This window comes from Myotis yumanensis, unplaced genomic scaffold, assembly GCF_028538775.1.
Source record: "Myotis yumanensis isolate MYYU_CA2020_CCGP unplaced genomic scaffold, mMyoYum1.0.hap1 SCAF_6, whole genome shotgun sequence".
Taxonomy (NCBI): Eukaryota; Metazoa; Chordata; class Mammalia; order Chiroptera; family Vespertilionidae; genus Myotis; species Myotis yumanensis.
In genome coordinates, this window is record NW_027223757.1 from 96,631,655 (window position 1) to 96,646,359 (window position 14,705).

Consider the following 14,705-nt stretch of genomic DNA (forward strand, 5'->3'; position numbering starts at 1 on the left):
GGGATGTGCCCACAACCAGGGTACATGCCCTTGACCGGAATCGAACCCGGGGCCCTTGAGTCCGCAGGCCGACACTCTATCCACTGAGCCAAACCGGTTCGGCTGCATTTACGTATCTTTAACAACTCTGTAAGGGTAGGTACTATTTTATCCATTTACAAATGAGGAAATTGTAAGCAAACTTAGCCAAAATTACAGTCAAGTGTTGTCTGACACCAGAATCTTAGCCATCCACTATACTTCCTATGTGCCAGTCACCCTAAAAAAGTGCACTTATGAGCCCGAGCCAGTTTGGCTCAGCGGATAGAGCATCAGCTTGTGGACTGAAGGGTCCCAGTTTGGTTCTAAAAAAGGCAACCTTGGTTGCAGGTTCCCCAGCCCTGGTTGAGTGCATGCAGGGGGCAACCAATCGCTGTCTCTCTCCCCACTTCCACTCTCTAAAAATCAATGGGAATATCATCAGGTGAGGATTAACCAAAAAAATGGAAAAAAAAAATGGATTATGAAAAACAGTTGCAATAGAACTAGAATTAATCCATATTTATGAAACTCAAGATATAAATCCAAGCATTGTATCAAGGATGCAGAATAAAAGCATAAAGAACAGCCAGGAGCCCTGGCCAGTGTGACTCAGTTGCTTTGGCCATCCTCCCATGAACCAGTTGCCAGTTGGGATTTCCGGTCAGGGTACAAGCCCGGGTTGCAGGCTCCATCTCTAGTAAGGGGCAAGCAGGAGGCAACCGACCCGATGTTTCTTTCTCCCTGCCTCTCTAAAAATCAATATGAAACCTTTTCAAGTCAGGTAAGGAATGATAAAGCCACAATTCAGCTGGTGGTTTCCTCTGATTGGGAGAAAAAGGAAAACATGCTCAGAAGGTGGGTGATGGTTGGGTACAGGGGGGACAATGGAATTTGAATCCTGGTACTTCCCATCTCTGGGCTTAAGCAAATTATTTAACACCAGGGAGCCTTCCTTTTCTTGGCTATAAAGTGGACAAAGTTCATTTTTAGGGATTCAATGAAGTGAACCAAAGCATGCAGAAAGTGGCTAAGATATACAAAATGAGGCCTGAGATCCAAATGGAATCATGTGCTTGGGATCTTCTATCACTAATATTTAATGGTAATTAAGTATTTCCATGGAGGAAAAAGTCCAATTCTTCTACCCCCAGCACCATCCCAGATACCTCTATAAAAGTAACCTTAACTGGTACAGATTAGTTCGGTTCTTGCCCTAAGGACATTAGAGCCAAGTGAAGGATTTTAATTAAATCCACCTTTTAGAAAACATGTTCTTTTTAAACAGGGATAATCCTAAATGTGGGGCCTAAGACTGAACGCTCAGGGAAAGCCTTGACCAGAGAATAGCAAATGGGAGGTGACCTTGCCCTCTAGGAGTAACAAGGCAATTCAAGAAAAACTAGCAAAAGTGACTAAGAAAAATAACAGATGGCCGAAGCCGGTTTGGCTCAGTGGATAGAGCGTCGGCCTGTGGACTGAAAGGTCCCAGGTTCGATTCCAGTCAAGGGCATGTACCTGGGTTGCAGGCACATCCCCAGTGGGAGATGTGCAGGAGGCAGCTGATTGATGTTTCTCTCTCATTGATGTTTCTGACTATCTCTTTCCCTTCCTCTCTGTGAAAAATCAATAAAATATATTTTAAAAAAAGAAAGAAAAATAACAGATGGAAAAGATCTTTGATCAGTTTAAGTGGTGGGGATCAATCTAGAAATGTTCAGATAAGAATTGGGGCTCAGTGGTCGTGTCGGGCACATGCCCAGGTTGTGGGCTAGATCCCTAGTAGGGGGCGTGCAGGAGGCAGCCAATCAATGAGATAATCATTGATGTGTCTTTCTCTCCCTCTCTGAAATTAGTATTTTTAAAAAATTACCACCTGAAGCCCTGACCAGTGCTACAGTGGTTAGAACATTAGCCTGCACACCAGGGGGTCCTGGGTTCAATTCCATATCAACACTACCAACCCTCTCCATAACGTTATTAATCCTGTAAAACTATAACCTATTAAACTCCCCATTCCCTGCAACCACCAGTATATTCTTTTAAAATGCATCTAAACAACCTGTTTTAACCAACTCGGCAAAAGGCTTTTTTGAACCATCTTGTTTTCACTGAGACCAAAGAATCCACTCCGTTTGCTTTAATGTTTTATTGGAATCATTTTGATAAAACCATATACCTGTTTAAAGAAGCGAAAGCTACTGATATTTGTTCCCAAATTTCTAGGCAGTATTTTCCTCCGGCCAGTTGACAGCTGCTCACACTGGCTAATGCAGGAAAGATGGGAGTTCCTAGGATCTGCCCAACACCAGATAGCATCCTTTGAGTGAGCAAAACCCTGAAATTTCACAAAAGAAGCATGTATTAGAACCATACAGGTAACGGCCATCAAAAACACCAAGCTGGGCAGGCAGGGAAGCTGCCACAGGATGTAAAAGGGAGATGGTGTGAGTGGGTCAGATGGTTTCCAAGATCCTCAGAGAAATGCTCAGAGACTCTAGTCCAACCAGGTCATCACTACCACTCTGGGGTTGCAAGAAAAACCAGAGACTCACCATAGTAGCCAGAGAGGACGACCCTGGCTGTCATAACCGGAAGTGGCAGGAACCATTCACCACCTAGGCATGCCAGCCCTCCAACAGGAGTAACGCAGGCTGTCCACCAGGTCAGGGGCGGATCTCTGAAAGGGCACTGCCCTCGCTGGGCTACCAGAACTCATGCTAGAAAGATGAAAACGGAACAGCCAGTGAGGACAAACCGAGGTAGGACCCACCCATGAGCTCTTCTCAGAGACCCAAATATCCAGAGTTCCCCAAACGAGTCAGAACTTAATTTTTCACTTCAGAGCCAGCGTCAGAGACTCTAGTCTGAGAAATCATCATTCCCAGCTTAGGGAGACCTGGATCAGGGAAAGCCATTCTGGGAAGGGATCTAGTGCATTCAAAGACACAGGATGGGAAAGGAAAGAGGTAGAAAATAAGTTAGAACTGCACAGAATGTAGGAAAAGTGATGGAGAAACAACATATACGAAGTTACAGATTTTCCAAAAGCAATCACCACCGGAGTATGTAAACCAAAAAGTGTCCCTAGAAAAATCACCAAATGAAATGGAATGTATACATCGTTGCATTTGTTCACTGGAAAGCAGCAGGCTCCGGAGAGCCATGAAAGAGGACGGTCTCCGAGCGGCACCTAGAGCTCTCACACCTCCCACTCACCTTTCCTCAGGAAGCCGCCGGTGGACACCTACACCCCTAAAGGAGAAATGAAACAGGAGTAAGCGGTTAATAAGGGTTCCCGGCCACCAACTTCTCCCCAGGCACCAGGGACCCAGCCCCGGGGGAGGTGGTCAGCGCGCTGCGGTGATGGCGTCAGAGACACTCAGAGTCACCTGGGGTCATCATCCCCGTCCTACCCCGGCGAGCGCAGCCATTCCGCCTCGCACACCCACTTACCCTCCAGGCGCTGTAGGCCCGCCCGCGGGGGCCCGGAGCCCACAAAGAAACCAGTGAGGCAGCGGAGGCCGGGACGACTCTAGCCGAGCCCCCATGCCCGGCTGGGTCAGTTCCAAGCAGTGGCGCCACGCAGGTATCAGACACTCTCGTCTGAAATGGCGACTCATCCCGCTCAGCCCGGGACTGCGGTCCCCTCCGCGGCAGGGCCCCGTAGAACCTGCCGGGAACCGCGCACAGATGGCAGGGACGCCGGGCCCCCACCATCCCCCGCTTTGGGGGCAGGCTGGCACCGCGCTTCCCGCACAGACCCCATGAGGCAGGTCCCGGGACAAAGAGGCACACGGGCCCGAGGCCGGGCTATTTATGGCGGCGTGAGCCCGGGCCTGGCGGCCGTAGCTGTCCTCTTAGATGCCTGCTTCCACCTGCGACATTTCCCCATTGTTCGTCCAAACAAGAATAAAATAAAGTGAGAGAGGCCATCAGTGAATGTTTCACACTCTCCAGGGCAACTATTCAGAGATATTTTGTGAATAGTACTTGAAAAACAAAAAACAGGTGCCCCGACTGGCCAGGCGGGAGGCAGTCCGCGCCGCCGATGCGCGCGCAGCGAGCGTTCCCGGGGGCCTCCGGGGGGGCGGGACTCCCGCTCCGGGTCCTCGCCGGGCCCAGCGTGGGCTCCGCTCACCCCAGGGGCTGTCGCCCGCCGCGAGCACAGACATTGAATTAGCAGCGCCACGGGAGCCCACAGCCCTGCCAGGCACATTAGCGTCTTGTCTTTTTCTTCCTTAAACGTTTCCGGTATAACTGACTACAGTAAACTGCACATGTTTAAATACAGAATCCGAGCCCTAGCCGGTCTGTGGTGTCAGCCTGCGCACTGAAGGGTCCGAGTGGGATTCGGTCTAGAGCGGCGCAGGCTCGGACCCGGTCCGGGCGTGGGGGAGGCGATGCGCTGTTTCTCTGTCTGCCCCCCTCCCCCCGCCCTTGTTAGGATGCACTACCCCTGGCCCCTCCTGTTGGACATGTTTTCTGGAATATATTGTGTTAAGTTTTCCCATAGCTGGAAGCAAACGGCCTGCTCTCCAGACGATCAGATACACGCCCCCGCCGACTGGGGCGCCCTCTGCCTGGGCTGTGCGCCCACCAGCCATCCGTTCCCTTCCGAGGTTCAGGCAGCTCCCGCTGCGGGGCGCCCTGACCCAGCGCCCTGACCCAGCCCCTCGGCTGAGCCCGCACAGGCTGAGCCCGCACAGGCTGAGCCCGCACAGGCTGAGCCCGCACAGGCTGAGCCCGCACAGGCTGAGCCCGCACAGGCTGAGCCCGCACAGGCTGAGCCCGCACAGGCTGAGCCCGCACAGGCTGAGCCCGCACAGGCTGAGCCGGACGCAATAGCAGTTCTTAAACTCGCAGGTCTCTTGGCCTGGCTCCTGGTGGCGCGGACCTAACGCCTCTCCCTTCCACTCTCTCAAAATCAATGAGAAAGTATCCTCGGGTGAGGATTAACAAAAACTAAAATATAAAATTCCATCTTTTTAAAAAACCATTCTAACCTTTTTTGTGTCCACTTCAGTAGTGTTAACGTATATTCACATTGTTGTGTAACCGACCTCCAGAACTTTCTCATCTTGCAAACAGGCTCTACCCAGGAAACAGCTCCTCCCCCGCCTGCTTTTCCAGGTCCTACTCTGAGCATGGGAGTTGGCCAAAAACAGAGGGGGTGTTCAGGAGGCTCTGAACAGCACCCTATGTAAGGTAGCGCAGTCGGGGTGGGTGGCAACAGCCAGGCCCTATTCTCCCACAAATCTTTGCTCTCAGCAATCTTCCTTAGTCATTTGCTCTTGCCCCTTAATCCATAAACTTGTACATTATCCCAAATCCCACCTACTTAGACCTTCTATACCCCCTCATTTATAAATGCAAGTGTTTTTTGGTGATGTGTGTTGGCATCTTTTTAAGGCAGAATAGTAAGAAGCTAGGGAAATTCCTTGACAAGTGGAATAAGGGAAACTGAGATAAAATAATTAGACAAAGCCAAACAATTTTTTAAAATATGTCTTTATTGCCTTAGCTGGTTTGGCTCAGTGGATAGAGCGTCAGCCTTCGGACTGAAGGGTCCCGGGTTTGATTCTGGTCAAGGGCACATGCCCAGGTTTCAGGTTTGATCCCCAGTGTGGGGCATGCAGGAGGCAGCTGATCGATGATTCTCTCTCATCGTTGATGTTTCTATCTCTCTCTCCCTCTCCCTTCCTCTCTGAAATCAATAAAAAAATTATTTAAAAAATAAATAATCTATACATGTAAAAGCCTAAGTAACCTTTTGACTGGTCACTATGATGTGCACTGACCACCAGGGGGCAGATGCTCAATACAGGAGCCGCCCCCTGGGGGTCAGTGCACTCCCACTGCAGGACCGCTGCTCAGCTGACCAACAGGCACCAGACACAGGGCTCACGGCTGGCCGCCACAACCCAGAGACTGCAGCTTGCAGCTGGCCACTGCATCCTGGCCACCACACCCCAGAGACCGCAGCTTGCAGCTGGCCACTGCATCCTGGCCGCCACACCCCAGAGACCGCAGTAGAGCAGCAGCTAACCTACTGAGGAGCGGCAGTGGCAGGTGCAGTGAGGCCAGGATGAGCAGGAGCAGCAGGCAGAGCGGCAGGCGGCATTGGACTGCCAGTTTTGGCCCAATCCCCGCAGGCCACACTGAGGGACCCCACTGGTGCACAAATCCATGCATTGTGCCTCTAGTAAAAAATAAAACTAATCAGAAAGTAACCCTGGCCCCTCTCTACACACATTTTGACAAATCCACATATTTAGGACACACCTGCAAAGCTAATGAATATTCTGTTGAGACCCTCACCTGAGACCTCCCCTAGAATCCCTGCCACCCAAAGAAAGATAAAAAGCCTCAAGACAAAGGCTCTACTACGCTCTCGCTAGAGCGTGCCCAGGACTTGTATCTTTGCTGTTTTTCTCCTAAACTCTAAAGGAAACCACAAGACTTGCTACCAGCAGAGCCATGGGCAGTGGCAGCTCGTCCCAGGCTAACCTCCTGAACCCGTCTTCAAAGCACCCTTTTCTCTGACCTTCTCACTCCTATTACTTTTTCTACCTTAAGGCCTTCCTTTGTTTCACAGTCCCCAGCTGGACTCATGTGAAATCAAGACTCCACACACCATCAGTGGGCCCTAGGCAGAACCACCCTGGGCCCAGACCCCTTCTGCTAACATTTTTTTAAAATTGATTTGAAAGAGAGAGAAACATCAATTTGTTGTCCACCTAGTTATGCATTCATTGGTTGATTCTTGCATGTGCCCTGACTGGGCATCAAACTTGAAACCCTGGCTTACCGGAATGATGCTCTAACCAACTGAGCCACCTAGCCAGGGCCTGTCCGGTAACATTTTGAGCAAAAGCCACATATAACAAGGTGACTGCCCTAATCGGTTTGGCTCAGTGGATAGAGCGTCGGCCTGCGGACTGAATGGTCCCAGGTTCGATTCCGGCCAAGGGCATGTACCTTGGTTGCAGACACATCCCCGGTAGGAGGTGTGCAGGAGGCAGCTGATCGATGTTTCTAACTCTCTATCCCTCTCCCTTCCTCTCTGTAAAAAATCAATAAAATATATTTTTTAAAAAAAAACACAAGGTGACTGAGGCTTCTGAAGCATACAGAATCAGTCTCCTTTTTGAGTCACATAATTTAGGCACAGTGAGCATACAGTAAAATTTGGAAGAATGCAATTGTGAGTGCAGGAAATATCCTTCACTTTCTTCTGCAATTATCTGCCCTACCTTCCCCCAAGGTTTCAGGCTCCCATCAAAAAATCTCTTCCAGGAATTCTTACCATTTGCAACAGCATGGATGGAACTGGAGAGCATTATGCTAAATGAAATAAGCCAGTCAATGAAAGAAAAATACCACATGATCTCACGCATTTATGGATAATTAAGACTATTATAAACTGATGAGCAAAAATAGATACAGAGGTAGAGCAACATCGAACAGACTGTCAAACTACAGCGGGAAGGCTGGGGAGGGTTGAGGGGTGGGAGGGGGCGTAAGAGATCAACCAAAGCACTTGTATGCATGCATACGAGCATAACCAATGGACACAAGACACTGGGGGGCATGGGAGGCTAGGGGAGGGTCAAGGGGAGAACAAAAAAGGAGACATATATAATACTCTGTGTAATACTTTAAGCAATAAAACAATTAAAAAAAAAAAACCCAACATACAGTGGCTGAATGTATAAAAAAGAAGACCCAACTGTATGCTGCCAACGAGAGGCTCACTTCAGCTTTAAGAACACACACAGAACCATTTGCAACAGCGTGGATGGAACTGGAGAGCATTATGCTAAGTGAAATAAGCCAGTCGGAGAAAGATAAATATCACATGATCTCACTCATATGTGGGATATAATGATCAACATAATTTTTTAAAAATATATTTTATTGTTTTTTTACAGAGAGGAAGGGAGAGAGATAGAGAGTTAGAAACATCGATGAGAGAGAAACATCCATCAGCTGCCTCCTGCACATCTCCCACTGGGGATGCGCCCGCAACCCAAGTACATGCCTTTGACCGGAATCGAACCTGGGACCCTTCAGTCCGCAGGCCGACGCTCCATCCACTGAGCCAAACCGGTTTTGGCGATCAACATAATTTGATGAACAAGAATAGATCCAGAGACAAAGGGCAGGGGAGGGGTGGGTTAGAGAGCAGCCAAAGGACTTGTATGCATGCATATTAGCATAACCAATGGACACAGACACTGGGGCGGTAGGGGCTTGCCTGGGGTGGGAATGGCTGGAGGGTGGGAGGGGGTCAATTGGGGAAAAAGGAGATCTATGTAAAACTTTAGACAATAAAAAAAAGATTCAATAAAATATAAAACAATGAAAAAAAAATCTCTTCCAGCCTGCCAGTGTACTCAGTGGTTAGCTCTATCCCCAGAGGGGGTGTGCAGGAGGCAGCCAATAAATGCTTTCTCTCATCTATGTTTCTATCTCTCTATCCCTCTCCCTTCCTCTCTCTCTAAAAAAAAAAAAAAAAATCAATTAATTAAAAAAAAATCTCTTCCAAGAATCCTGTGGTATTCACTAGATTTCCACCTGTGGCTGATGTTGCAAAGTGATTTTGCTTGAAATTTCAATATGTGTTATGTGTACAAGTAGATAATGGCTTATGTTCACTGCCCTAATGAGGGAGACATGAACTTAACTGGCCTAGCCTCAGGAATTCTCTCTTCTGCTCTCTCTCATGTTGCTGGAGGTGCTGTTACTAGAGATTTCCCTAACCCCTCATTGCTGCTGCTGCCAGGGGTCAACACTTTGTAAAGCCTTTCCAGCCTCCAGGCTCCACTGACAGCAATGAGCCTTACCACAGAGGGCGGCTGGAAGCAGACGCCTTCCTGCTCCCCCACCTCTAAAAATACACCCGGAGTAGCCTCTGTGCAGGCTTTTCTCAACTTTGGTTGCACATTAGAAACACCTGAGCAACTTGATCTCTATACAATGCTCACTCGCAGAGGTTCAGAATCGACTTGGGGGAAGGCCTGGCATATATATTTTTTTGTTTTGTTGTTGTTAATCCTCATCCAAGGATATTTTTCCCATTAATTTTTAGAGAGAATGGAAGGGACAGAAAGAGAGAGAAACATTGATGTGAAAGAGAAACATCAGAAACATCTGACTGGTTGCCTCCCACACACACTCTGATAGGGCTGGGGATTGAACCTGCAACCCAGGTACTTCCCCTTGACCAGGAATTGAACCCAAGACCCTTTGGTGCGCGGACCCGCACTCTAACCAGCAAGCAACACCAGCCAGGGGTATATATTTTTTCTAGCCTTCCCAAATGATTTAATATATATACATATACACACACGTTATTATTGTATTATTTTTTATTTTTTTGGTATAGCAAAAGGTGGAAATTTATTGAGAAACAAGCAGATTCCCACGTGGGGAGGGGAAAAGAGTCCCATTGAGTCCCTTTTCTCTACGGTTTATACAGGTTGCAGATCTTTATGCCTTGATATCCCCTCTGATTGGTCACTATGCCCTTAGATTGGTTACTATAGCAACTCCAGAGCTCAAACCTCCAGTGAAGTACGTGAGGTTCCCTCCTTTTTCTCCCTTATTGTTTCCCTATTCCCTCTAAAAATATATTTTTATTTTCAGAGAGGAAGAGAGACACAGAAACATCAATGATGAGAATCATCAATTGGCTGCCTCCTATGTGCCCCACACTGGGGATCTAGCCTGCAACACAGGCATGTGCCCTTGACGGGAATCGAACTGTGACTTCCTCATTCATAGGTCGAAGCTCAACCACTGGTCCACACTGGCCGGGCCCAAATGATTTTAATACCACTAGGTTAAAGAACCAGAACTTGAATGGCTTGAAGCTAAAAGATATATTTCCTTTATTGCACTTAGGATATTCTATTATCATAGACTATATTATACTTTACCTATCTGTGAATAAAACAGGCCTTTGAGGATTGGTGCAGTTACCAAAAGAACTCTTATACTCCTTTTCCTTTACAAGCTTTTGAGAAGGGCTTCTTGTATGTTGTCATTGCTAAGATGTTTGATTTCTCCAGAGGGTAATTTATTGAGAGATAACATGGAATTTTAATTGTGTTTGATTTCAGAGTAGGTGTTTCCAGACTGTTTTTGGCAGGAAGCAGGCTGGGATTCTCCCAGGTGAGAGGCGGTGTTCAGGACTCCTAACTGCTGGCAGGAAGAACCCCTCGGGAGGGCTTGTGTGGGAGGAAGGCCCATTTCCCTATCTCCTTAGCTCTAACAGCTTTATCTTCTCCTTTCTGCATTAAATTTGCTATAACTTTAAGTTGTTATTCTTTTGAGATTGTCCATAAAAAGGACAAAGAGGGCACTGATTGTTAAAAATGGGGGTAAAAACACTACTTAGACCCAGACATGAACAACCCAATGCCAACAGCCCGGCCCCCAAACCATCCCTTGCGCTCATTTTGCCCTGGATGTGACTGCAGTGACACCTCCACATGCTCACCTATACAAAGAGCTTGAGAATACCTGACGTGTAGAGGGCAGTGGGGTGAGGATTACTGGGGTGACTCAAAGAACCCGGTATAGTGCCTATGCCCATCCCTCTTATTGCCAGGCCCCGAAGTCTTGAGATATCTCCCTCCTCCGCTCTCACTTAGATGACTGCAGCTAGGATGGCCATGGCTGAAGGTGTCACTTGTCTAGAGCACATTTCTGCTCAAAATGATCTTAGAACTGTGGAAGTGAGCCATTTAGATAAGACAAAAGGAGGCAGCCAAAACTGAGAGGATGAATAATTGTATTTGATCTCCAGCTGGGGTTTACAGAGCCAGTGTGAACCTGCGCCTCATTTTTGCTGTTCTGCCCACCCCCAAATGTATGTACTGTGTAACCTAAACAAAAGGTAAGACTCACAGGTCAGAAGTGGGTACTGAAAAGCTTAGCCCACTAAGCGCAAGTGAGGACCCATAAACCCCTCTGAACTCACCTCTTCTACCCAAACCCCTTTTGCTGCTCCAGTCCCTACTTTCCTCTATAACAAGTCCCACCCCAATCAAAATGGTCACCTAGAATTTTTGTTTTCTGACAGCGATGTCATTTACCACCTAGAATTAAGTCCCCACAAAAATAGCCATGGCTTTTAATATGTGCACCTTTCTTCAGAAGTACTGTCCCTTTCACTGTCTATGGAATGCAGATATTTCAGAAGAGCCCATTAACCTCCCAAATAAAAACAGGCACAAATTATTAACATTTTATTTTTCATCCTTAACTTACAAACTATAAAAAAAAATCCCATGACTTTTGATCTGTTACAAGTCCCCACCCCCCAAAAAAATAAGACAGAGGGTGGCAGTGTTGACTCATTTAAGAGAGAAAAGACACCCCAGAGAACCAAATAACACTACATGCAAAGAATTCTAGAGGACACATTGGTTACAGCAAGAAGAAATAATACAAACAAGCAAGTTAATCATGTTAACCTAACTTTAGATTGAACTGAAAATTTTAAAAAAAAACAACAACATACATACAGGTCAACAGCAAGGTCCTTAGGTCCCCTCTGAGACAAATATGAAAAAAAAAAATAAGGTAGGGCCCCTAATCCACCTCCTCGATGGTGGGGCCAGAGCCAGAACCCCCTTTGGGGGCCTGAGCCCCAAAGCCAGCAGCTCCCGGGCCTCCCGCCCCCTGGTACAGTCCACTGATGATGGGGTTACACACCTGCTCCAGCTCCTTCCTCTTGTGCTCAAACTCCTCCTTTTCCGCCAGCGTGTTGGAGTCCAGCCAGGAAATCACCTCCTGGCACTTGTCCAGCACCTTCTTCTTGTCGGCCTCGCTGATCTTGCCTTTGAGGCCCTCGTCCTCCACGGCGCTCTTCATGTTGAAGGCATAGGACTCCAGGGCGTTCTTGGCAGACACCCTCTCGCGCTGGACCTCGTCCTCGGCTTTGTACCTCTCAGCCTCCTGCACCATGCGCTCGATGTCCTCCTTGCTCAGGCGGCCCTTGTCATTGGTGATGGTGATCTTGTTGGCCTTGCCGGTGCTCTTGTCCATGGCTGTGACGTTCAGGATGCCATTGGCGTCGATGTCGAAGGTCACCTCGATCTGGGGCACGCCCCTGGGGGCCGGTGGGATGCCGCTCAGCTCGAAGCGCCCCAGCAGGTTGTTGTCCCTGGTCATGGCCCTCTCGCCCTCGAACACCTGGATCAGCACGCCCGGCTGGTTGTCCGAGTAGGTGGTGAAGATCTGTGTCTGCTTGGTGGGGATGGTGGAGTTGCGCTTGATCAGGGCCGTCATCACGCCCCCGGCTGTCTCCAGGCCCAGCGACAGGGGCGCCACGTCCAGCAGCAGCAGGTCCTGCACGTTCTCAGACTTGTCCCCCATCAGGATGGCTGCCTGCACTGCCGCCCCGTAGGCCACCGCCTCGTCCGGGTTGATGCTCTTGTTGAGGTCGCGCCCGTTGAAGAAGTCCTGCAGCAGCTTCTGCACCTTGGGGATGCGGGTGGAGCCCCCCACCAGCACCAGGTCGTGGATCTGGGCCTTGTCCAGCTTGGCGTCACGCAGGGCCTTCTCCACGGGCTCCAGCGTGCCCCGGAACAGGTCTGAGCACAGCTCCTCGAACCGCGCCCTGGTGATGGACGTGTAGAAGTCGATGCCCTCGAACAGGGAGTCGATCTCCAGGCTGGCCTGCGTGCTGGACGACAGGGTCCTCTTGGCCCTCTCGCAGGCGGTGCGCAGCCGCCTCACGGCCCGCTTGTTCTGGCTGATGTCCTTCTTGTGCTTGCGCTTGAACTCCTCCACGAAGTGGTTCACCAGCCTGTTGTCAAAGTCCTCCCCTCCCAGGTGGGTGTCCCCGGCCGTGGCCTTCACCTCGAAGATGCCGTCGTCGATCGTCAGGATGGACACGTCGAAGGTGCCCCCGCCCAGGTCGAAGATGAGCACGTTGCGCTCCCCCTTGCCCGTCCTGTCCAGGCCGTAGGCGATGGCGGCGGCCGTGGGCTCGTTGATGATCCTCAGCACGTTCAGGCCCGCGATCACCCCCGCGTCCTTGGTGGCCTGGCGCTGCGAGTCGTTGAAGTAGGCCGGCACGGTGATCACCGCGTTGGTCACCGCGTAGCCCAGGTACGCCTCGGCGATCTCCTTCATCTTGGTCAGCACCATGGACGAGATCTCCTCGGGGAAGAACGCCTTGGTCTCCCCTTTGTAGCTCACCTGCACCTTGGGCTTGTCCCCGTCGCTGATCACCTGGAAAGGCCAGTGCTTCATGTCCGACTGCACCACCGCGTCGCCGAACTTGCGGCCGATCAGCCGCTTGGCGTCGAACACGGTGTTCTGCGGGTTCAGCGCCACCTGGTTCTTGGCCGCGTCCCCGATGAGCCGCTCGGTGTCGGTGAAGGCCACGTAGCTGGGGGTGGTGCGGTTGCCCTGGTCGTTGGCGATGATCTCCACCTTGCCGTGCTGGAACACGCCCACGCACGAGTACGTGGTGCCCAGGTCGATGCCGATGGCCGTGGTTTTAGCCATGCCGGCGCCCTGCTCCCTCGCCGCGCGCTGCGGTCCGGGCCTTTCAGAAGCGGCGGTCCCGGTCGGGTCGGCGACGGGAACCAGAAGCTCGGTCTGTTCCGAAGCGGGAGCCTGAGCGCGGGCGGCGGGTGGCGGGCGGCGGGCGGCGGTCTGCGGAGGCCGGTCCTCGGGGCTGCGGGACGGCGGAGGGCGGGGTGGCGACCAGCGGCGGGGAGGGCGCGGAGCTGGCAGGTCGGGGCGGGCTCGCTGCGGCGGCGCGGCGGGCGCTGGGCTTATAGTTCCCCGCCGAGCCCCGCCCTCCCCGTCCGCTCGCCCAATCCGCGGGCTGGGCCGGGCGGCGGGTCGGGAACATTCCAGGGGGTTCCCCGCGCGCCCTGCCCCCGGGCTCCCTCGGCCCAATCAGCGTCCTGGGTGCCGCCCCCTCAGAACTCTCCAGACGCTTCTGGGTCCCGGGAGGGGCGCGTCCAAGGGGGCGGGGGCGGGGGCGGCGCTCGGAAGTGAGGGAGCTGCCGCCGCCTTCTCAGTCGGTCCGGACCCACCCCCGCCCCCGCTGCCCAATGGAAATCGGCCACCGAGGGCGGTAGGGGGCGGTGGCGTCAAACCGGTTGTTGGGTTTAAAATAGGAAACTTCCCGAATTTCTTCAAGAGGGTGGGGCATGTGCGGGCCAAAGGGACTCTGATTGGACCTCGGCCCTGACGGACGGGAGCGTCGGGGGCTGCTCGCCGGGGTCCCCGCAGCCCGCGGCGGCTGCCGGAGGATCGCCGGGGCTCACGGTGTCTCCCTGCTTATCTCTAAATGGGAAGCAGAAAAGAGATCCTGCGGTACCGGTTTGACACCAAGTTTAATCTACACGGAATATCTGGGGGCGGGGCATCTAAATTTCCAAAAGAGAAGCAATCAGGTAAATAGGCAGCTCTTTCCCCCCCATATTTTATTATTTTAAATACATTTTTTATTGTTGATAGTATTACAGATATATCTGATTTTTCTCCCCTTACCCCCTCCTCCCAGCCCCATCCCACCTCCCAGAACTGGCAGTTCTTAAACTGGAGGAGGGAACGTGCTGGGGGCGGAGGCGGGGAGGAAGGCCTGGCGGTCCGCCGGCGGTGCCCCAGTTCACGCCCAGTCTCTCCCCTTTGCCTGGGGCCAGTCTCCC

At 51.2% G+C, this 14,705-nt stretch overlaps 1 protein-coding gene, 1 long non-coding RNA gene and 3 other non-coding genes across 5 annotated transcripts; all 5 read right to left on the reverse strand.

Moving 5' to 3' along the window:
- Positions 1–2,152: 2,152 nt before the first annotated feature.
- LOC139013291 (uncharacterized) lies at positions 2,153–3,845 on the reverse strand. The gene is made up of 4 exons (XR_011471965.1): positions 3,475–3,845; positions 3,238–3,273; positions 2,574–2,738; positions 2,153–2,356 (listed from the first exon to the last, which is right to left on the reverse strand). It is a non-coding gene; the product is annotated as an uncharacterized lncRNA (long non-coding RNA).
- Positions 2,467–2,546, reverse strand: LOC139013413 (small nucleolar RNA ZL8). Its single transcript, XR_011472052.1, has one exon. It is a non-coding gene; the product is annotated as a small nucleolar RNA ZL8 (small nucleolar RNA).
- Positions 2,837–2,904, reverse strand: LOC139013351 (small nucleolar RNA SNORD52). The gene has a single exon (XR_011472002.1). It is a non-coding gene; the product is annotated as a small nucleolar RNA SNORD52 (small nucleolar RNA).
- LOC139013354 (small nucleolar RNA SNORD48) lies at positions 3,367–3,427 on the reverse strand. Its single transcript, XR_011472005.1, has one exon. It is a non-coding gene; the product is annotated as a small nucleolar RNA SNORD48 (small nucleolar RNA).
- Positions 3,846–11,263: 7,418 nt separating the features above from the next.
- On the reverse strand, positions 11,264–13,780 carry HSPA1B (heat shock protein family A (Hsp70) member 1B). The gene has a single exon (XM_070418889.1). It carries the CDS (start codon positions 13,546–13,548, stop codon positions 11,623–11,625), a length of 1,926 nt encoding a protein of 641 aa, XP_070274990.1. The 5' UTR covers positions 13,549–13,780; the 3' UTR covers positions 11,264–11,622.
- Between the last annotated feature and the right edge of the window lie 925 nt (positions 13,781–14,705).